This window comes from Vespula vulgaris, chromosome 10 (genome assembly GCF_905475345.1).
Source record: "Vespula vulgaris chromosome 10, iyVesVulg1.1, whole genome shotgun sequence".
Lineage (NCBI taxonomy): Eukaryota > Metazoa > Arthropoda > Insecta > Hymenoptera > Vespidae > Vespula > Vespula vulgaris.
In genome coordinates, this window is record NC_066595.1 from 7,963,007 (window position 1) to 7,970,900 (window position 7,894).

Sequence of the window (7,894 nt, forward strand, 5' to 3'; positions counted from 1 at the left end):
AAGGTAAGTGAAAAGAGGGTTGAAGAAAGCAGAAGGCCAAATTATAGTTACGGCGCGTGTTGTTTCGATGGCAGCACTTGCGTTACGCGTGCGTCGATTTGTGATGTATAATTTGAAACTTCGTTCTCTCGTTTCAAAAGATATTTAAAGTTTTCAAACAGATGAATCGAAAGCCGAATTATTTAGTATTATCGTTTAAATTATTTAATGATTCGAGATTTACAAATGTTTATCAAAAGTGCTGGTGAAGAATGAATTATTTGAACAGTATAGGAGGCAGCGGAACGAGTGCTGATTCTGGCCTCCAATTGAACAATGTCGAAGTGTTGTATACTAAAGTGCAAAAGGTTTATATAAAACCTCAACATAAAGAAGAAAGACAACGTGATCTTAGAGTGAACGTTGAAACTCATGCTGGCCTTAGTCCTGTTTGTCGCAAGGTATTATTTCTTTTATATGAATAACCTGTGAATGATTTGTATCTAAATGCTAGTAGAAATTATATCTTCTATTTATTAAATATCAATATCAAAGATAGAAAGAAATTTTTAAAATAGAAGAAATTTTGTAGTATTAACATGTTTTCGTATAGATTAAAATTATTATTGTATTGTAATCATACAAATCATAGCAATTGTTTAAATTATTAAAGATGTTATAGAATGCATCATTTTATTTCAGAGTTTATGTGTCTTATTGTCAGACGATGATGATCCTTGTTTTTTATATTCCTTGTTTATTGCTGAAGAGGATTTTAAAGTATTGAAAGCTCAACAAGGTTTATTAGTAGATTTTGATAATTTCGCAACGCAATTAATATGTTTATTAGAACAATGCAATGTACCTGGTTCCAATGTATCAAAAACACCACCCAAATTTCTTTTGCTATTGGCAGAAGAAAATGCAGAATGGACATTCAAGCTGGTTGAAACTAATAATTTCAAACATCTTTGTCATTTGAGTTTATTTATATCTCCTGCTAATGTTTCTGATTTGAGAACTCATATGGCTACGAAAATAAAACAATTAAAAGAGAATGTTTTACAAAAAAGTAGAGATGTACTTGGGTTAGAAACACGATTGAATGATTTGACTAATAAATTTGAATCAAAGACTAAGGAATTAGACCAATTAGAACAAAGATATCTAGCAGAAAAAAGTCAAATTCAAATTAGCTCTACTCAGCAAATAAGTATTGAAAAGGACAGGTAGATATATTTAATTCTTATATTATTTTCATGTTTTTCTTAATTATATTTGATATACATTATGTTTATGAATTATACATTATTAATGATTTGTATAATAGATTTGCTCAAGCAAGACTAGAATGGCAGCGCCAAAGTGATAAAGAGAAAATGGAATTAGAACATAGACATACAGAAACTTTAAAACAATTACATGCTGAACTTGCTGAATTGCGTACGCAAAATATGAGTTATAAGGATAAATTGTCATATCTTGAAGCTACTAATAAAGAACAAAGTAAACAATTACAAAATATCGAGAAAGAATTAAATGTTGCCCAAAAAGAATTAGTTTTTCTAAAAAAACAGAATTCAAAATTAGATATAGATTATCACGAGAAAGATAAAGCTGTTAATGGTTTACGTACAAAAGTAGCTGTACTTGAACAGGAATTAAAAGATAAGGGTGTAATCATTAATAAACATACAGAAATGTTAAAAACAGCAAAAGAACAAAAACAACAATTAGAGGAACTTTTAGCTGATAAGGAAGGTCAATTACAACGTAAGCAAAATTCTTTGAGAAGTTTAAGCGATGAATTAGTAAAAGCTAATGAAATATTAACAAAATTACAAAATGAATTAGCTTCTACTAAATCTAAATTAAAACTAAGAACAAGTATAGCATTGGAACAAGAAAGATTATTAGACAGTAAGCAAAAAGAAGTTGGTCAATTAGAAAGCAAAATGGAAAGTTTAAACAAAGATATTAAAGATTCAAAAATAGAAATAGAACATTTAAAAGAACAAGTGAAAGTATTGCAAAATCAATTAGAAGAAAAAGACAAAGTAATAAAAAATAATGATAATGGTAAGTGCAATAACTTTTTTTATTTTTATAAGTATTCAATATTAATTTATTATCACTATTTCATTAAATTTACATATATTTGATTACAGTAATCAATTGGTTGAATCGTCGTTTAGCTGATAATCAATCTCCACTTCAGAGTGCTACTACTCCAGCTCCGGTTACTATACCTTCATCAGTACAGCTAACTTTACCAAGACCAAACAAATTATATGCAAATAGATTTGAAACGCGAACACCTGCACCTGCTACTATACCACCTACTACTTTATCAGGATTGCCATTAAAAAATCCGATAGTTCAAAATCCTAATATTAATCAAACTACTCGTACCTCTGCCAGATCTATGGGAGTAGGAGTAGGAGATAGTACAATGGGTTTATCTTCTATTAACAAAACTGGACAAATTTCTAGTACCAGTACACCAATGGATCGCATCAATACTCTAAATAAATTATCAGGAAATATACCAGGTATGTCATCTGTACCAGCTATTGTAGAAAACAATAATCCATGCATATCTTCAAATGGAACCAAGACAAAGGGTTCAAACGTTGCACTACAGGGTGGATTAAGAAGAGCTGGTTTGTCGGACAAACCAATTTTACCTTCAGCTTATTTCCCCAAAACTTTACATTGACAAGGCTGCCAGTCATATTTTGACAAAAAAAAAAGAAAAAAAGAAAAAAAAACAAAAAAAAAAGTATAATTAAGTAATTTAATGTAAGTAATACAATTTTATCTAACAAAGTTTTTTTTATAAGATCAAAATATATAGCTAATATAACAGTAATGCTGCCATAAGAGTTGAATGAAAATTGTCAATCAAACAAAGTGGTAGTATTTTAAATTTATTATTAAGTGAAAAAGTACAAATGTACAAATAAAGTATGATCAAGATAAGTATTATTACAAGAGGTTTTTTAAAAGCAGAACTTTAATACTTATTAGTATCATAACCATATTAAATAGAAAATTTTGTACAGTTTGAAGGTAAAAATTACATAGATACATATATACATATACTTGTAGTTAAGATAATATAATGTTTGATCTCTCACATTATAGACATATTTACAACCATGTATCTATTTAAAAAAAAAAAAAAAGATAAAAGAAAATATTATTGATCGCGTGCTGTTAAAGAAAATAGTACCTTTCGCTTCTCAGTTTTTACTGAGATAGCAGGTCATATGTACCTGTATCCAAACATGGATTGAAAATTGGCACTTTTGGTGCATAGACGTGTTTTAAATTTAGATGACTTACAAAATATTTATAGCATGTTAAAATAATAAAATAAAATTACAATATCATAATCGAAATATGATTTTATATGCAAGATAGTAATGTACATTGTAAAAAGAAAAGTTTAAAATTATTCATTTTTTCCTATAATTTCTAAACTTTCTAATATTGTATAAAAAGCATGTATTTTTTTCACAAAATCTTAGTCATAATTTGACAAAAAAATACTGCTAGTTTTTCTTAAGAATTTTTTAAAAACGAATACAATTTTGGTATTGTTAAATATTAACTCAAAGTGTGATTAAAAAGTCTCTTCATCTTTCTTTAACATGTCATAAAGTATCCATTTTAAATAGTAACTGAAAATATTTTAGTAAAATCTACAATATACTTCACGTCTATCACATTCCTACATATAAGATGATGATCATGTATTAATAGGTATCTGACAAAGGCATAATTTAATAATGCATAAATCTAATTAAGACTGTATAAATTTGAATAACTATGATAACATAAACTGATTAGATTTATCATATTGTAAAACATCAATATATTGAGAATTAATGTGCCTTATATACAAGATAGGCTGGAAAAATTCATTACATGCAAATTTTATAAAAGATTTAAAAAAAAAATGTTATATTGCTTCAATGTAATAACTTATTAAATATCACGCATGATTCTCAACCAAAAGAATATTTTTACATGTAATGCAATGAATTATTTCTAGTCTACCAGGTATTTCACTTAAGATAATTTATTATTTGCATATTAGTAAATCAAAATAAAAAATTTAGACAATATAATCCATGTATTGATCTTTTTAAAATAGGATTTTGATAAATGTGAATAAAAACAACTTAGACCTGCCAATTCATTAAACTACATTGACAAACAGTATTAAATATAATAGATAATAGATAAGTCAGTAAATTTCATATATTTTAATACCTTTTGTATATAAAATTCTAATAAAAATTATGTTATAGAAATATTTGGCTAATGATGCAATTATAAATTTTATTGTTAATCTTTCTTTATAAGAACTGCTCTTTTATATCAATGATAATTTTTCTAGAGTATATATTAAGCGAAGTTTTTTAAATATAATAAATATACTTTAATGTGCTAAAAGTATTTGGTAGATTTTATGACTATTAATAACTATGCCTTTTTGTAGGCAATTGTTTTATTGTACAATATACATTCAAATCAATAAATATTTACATAAACATTAATATACACATTAAGAACCATCAAAAAATATATAAAGTCCAAATTAATAAACTCGCTGTAATTTTTATATACGAACTTTATGAATATTTATAATATTGTTTATTTAATAAGCTTGGGATTTTGTTAGATAGACATTTGCTTAATTGCTGCATAATATTTTTTACATTATATCAATGTACAAATGACTATCTACAATAAGAACTTATAAATAATACAATACTGTAAGAATTAAAAAAGATAGTTTATACAAATCATAAAATCAAATAATATTAACGCATTATCAAGGTTATATGATATTAGTCAATATTATTCTCGGATGTTAATGTCGCTTCAGGCGGTAATTCTGTACATCCCATGTCTAAAAGAGGAAGATCCATTCGTTTACGTCGACGTTCACACTTTGGACATGGTTTATATGCATTTAAGCAATCTGCATGAAACACGGCATTGCATGATCCACACTAAAATAATTTTATATGTATTACATAGATCTAACAATTCTCTATGAAGCAATTAAGAATGTACTTACTCTATATGTAGAATCCATATCAAAAGGATAGATGACTTTAGGATTATTGCATACTTCACAAATAAATCCTTTTTGACTACAAAGCCAACAATTTATCACATGATTTCGTGCAAACTCAACTACTTTTTGTAATTGTTGAGCAAGAGTACCATTAGGTATATCAAGAAGATCGGAAACAGAATATTGATGAACATGTTCATATAAATATTCTCTGGGGGCAACGTTTCTTTGCAAAGATTCAATAACAGGTTCTCGGCAAGTAAACAAATAAGCTCTTAATAAATTCAATTGTATCCTTAAAGATTGTAGTTGTGCCATGACATCTACTGCCATATATATTTTTGGATTCAAAATTTTTAAATCCAATAAAGTAGAACAATCTTTCAGGTACTCTGCAGCTTTCTGACAAATTGTGTAACGTTTTAAATCCCAATTATGAATCATACGTGATGGTATTATATATTCTCCTTGTGCCATACAATCTGCACAATAATAATTTGCAGAAAATGAGCAAACATATGCCTTTGAAAATGCCATACCGATAGCATGACCACAATTAAAACAACTATAATTTTGTATATCAAGGCCTTTTTCTCTCGGCAACTTTCCCAGTTGCTCATCAAAATTTATAACAATCTATAAACAAATTTTAATATAACATTATATATTTTAATAATATAATATATAACATTTTTATATTCATACCTTAACAGCAGTTGGGGATTTGATTTCTTCATCAATGGATTCTTTTTTTGGATATTTTTTTAAAAATTCTTGTAGATCCAGTACCATCATATTGCCAGCAGTATGATAGCTTTGAATAAGAGCATCATAGGTCGGTCCATCACCTGGAGTGCGAGGAGCATCCATTCCAGAACCATGAGATATCACAGATGAAGTCATAGAAGATTCGCAATCTTCAAATGAAGTTGACCATCCTAGTCTTCCAAATAATGAATTTCCTACAGTAGTAGACATATTATCGGTACAAACAATATTATTTTCTTGAAGGCTATTATCTTGATGATCATCTTGAATGATTGTAGTACTAATATCAGTTGTCATAGTTTCTACATTCTTTGTAGGTGTCCCACTAGCTGATACACTTTCTACAACTTCATTTATAGTTTCTTCTACTTTTTGTATATTTGCTTTCTCTATGTTTCTTTGTTTAGATGTATGTGTAGGACTTCCATTTCTATGCTTTGTAGTATGATGATTGTTAGAGATTTTATCTTTTAAAATAATTTTTAATGCTTCATCTTCCGAAATACAAGCTATATTATTTAAAGCAGATTGCGAGGAATTAAAGGAACCTAAACTACTCGCAGTTTCTACTTCTTCAAGATTATCATTATCCCTTAATTCCGCAGTTATTGTTTTTGCTATATCCACCGCACTAAACACAGGACAAGATTTCATGGGAGGTGACCATATACCAGCTAAAAGCAGAGGAGTAGTTGACCAAAAATTTAAAAGACTACTATTGCAAGCTAATTCAAAGCTTATGTAATCCAAGCTTTCTATCAATCGTTGAGCAATTTCTATTAAATCGGCATCTCTAATGAAGGCAGAACGATCATAATATGGTTTCAAAGCAGAATTATCCCTTCTTATAGAACACAAATAACTCGCTAGTAGACCTTCGTTTAAAGCTAGTCTTATCCATGCTCTACAGTAACCTACTTCAGTGGTAACTTGCGTTAACGCTTGGATTTGATCAATAATTTGGCGATGAGAGAATACTAGTAAAGGCCCCCAAAAACTTGGTTGAGGCATAGCATCGAAATCTGGGCCGCTAAGAACTTCTGTTACTCTATTTAAAAGACTATCCTTTAGTCCATGTAAAAATATAGCTTCCAATACGGAGCATAATGTCATTGCTTCTTCACAATTTCCAACTGCTTCTTCTTCTGCGACACCTGGTGCACTCTGCATCTCCATCACACTTGTATTTAACTGCTTTTGCAGAGACTCTCTCACTAATATATTTCTTTTGTTTGTAAGGGATTTGACGGACTTTAGAAGAGAATTCATTTTCTACAATATCTCTTGTCACCAATACTTTAATGAAACTAGTATGATTCCATTGGAACATCTTCGTGACTCGATGAGAAGAAATAATCGAATCGTTTAAATCGATCGGATATCTTTATATCAATATGATCGAAAATAAATCATCTGCATGTAAATGATGTAAATTGCAATAGCATAATTCGTGCATCGTACTTTCACTAACGAAAGAACAAGGAAATGACCCCAAAATGAATGGGATCATCGTGAGATAAGTACGGCACGTTGAACTTCGAGCCAGTTAACGTAATACATAACAATGTTATCTCTGTTTCTTCCTTCTTCCGAAGACGTGCGTGGACGTATTATAATAAATAGGTTAGGTATAATAATAGCAAAACATATCACAAACAGTACAACGTGTAATATAAGTTCGATAAATTTAACGATCGATCGTGTGTTTATATTCGCATTCGAATGATGGCAAGAACAAAGAATCTCCAAGAGAAGTGAGTTTTTTATCTTAAACTTTTTATTTTTTATCTTGAAATAAGATCAGCTACCTCTCTCGCACTTAATCCAGTCTGTTCCGAGAAATACTACGCCTGTCATACGAGGACAACGCAACGTCATTGCTTTCTATGCACGCACAATCGCATAGAGTGAAGTTCGTCCCCTTCTCCTACATTTCTAATACATTTTATTATTCATCAAATAGTCTTGACAAAAAGCGATAGGTCGCGCTGGCGAAAATTTTAACGCTTCGTTCATTTTCGACGTAGTCAGGTGCACTTTTGTTACAGTGTC

At 29.2% G+C, this 7,894-nt stretch overlaps 2 protein-coding genes across 2 annotated transcripts; one reads left to right on the forward strand and one right to left on the reverse strand.

Annotated features, from left to right (window-relative positions):
- The first annotated feature begins 91 nt into the window (after positions 1–91).
- Positions 92–2,927, forward strand: LOC127067162 (spindle assembly abnormal protein 6 homolog). The gene is made up of 4 exons (XM_051001777.1): positions 92–440; positions 682–1,208; positions 1,310–2,058; positions 2,148–2,927. Exons 1-4 carry the CDS (start codon positions 252–254, stop codon positions 2,696–2,698), a joined length of 2,016 nt encoding a protein of 671 aa, XP_050857734.1. The 5' UTR covers positions 92–251; the 3' UTR covers positions 2,699–2,927.
- A 1,408-nt stretch (positions 2,928–4,335) lies between these two features.
- On the reverse strand, positions 4,336–7,794 carry LOC127067161 (pleckstrin homology domain-containing family M member 1). The gene is made up of 3 exons (XM_051001776.1): positions 5,780–7,794; positions 5,075–5,710; positions 4,336–5,006 (listed from the first exon to the last, which is right to left on the reverse strand). The coding sequence occupies exons 1-3, from the start codon at positions 7,109–7,111 to the stop codon at positions 4,842–4,844; spliced, it is 2,133 nt and encodes a 710-aa protein (XP_050857733.1). The 5' UTR covers positions 7,112–7,794; the 3' UTR covers positions 4,336–4,841.
- Between the last annotated feature and the right edge of the window lie 100 nt (positions 7,795–7,894).

Excerpts from the sequence above, each read along its gene's own strand:
- LOC127067161 (XM_051001776.1), bottom strand. The coding sequence starts at position 7,111 with ATGAATTCTCTTCTAAAGTCCGTCAAATCCCTTACAAACAAAAGAAAT. Across the intron at positions 5,711-5,779 it reads AATCCCCAACTGCTGTTAAG|ATTGTTATAAATTTTGATGA; the intron begins GTATGAATATAA and ends ATTTGTTTATAG. Across the intron at positions 5,007-5,074 it reads ATATGGATTCTACATATAGA|TGTGGATCATGCAATGCCGT; the intron begins GTAAGTACATTC and ends AAATTATTTTAG.
- LOC127067162 (XM_051001777.1), top strand. The coding sequence starts at position 252 with ATGAATTATTTGAACAGTATAGGAGGCAGCGGAACGAGTGCTGATTCT. Across the intron at positions 1,209-1,309 it reads ATAAGTATTGAAAAGGACAG|ATTTGCTCAAGCAAGACTAG; the intron begins GTAGATATATTT and ends TTTGTATAATAG. Across the intron at positions 2,059-2,147 it reads AATAAAAAATAATGATAATG|TAATCAATTGGTTGAATCGT; the intron begins GTAAGTGCAATA and ends ATTTGATTACAG.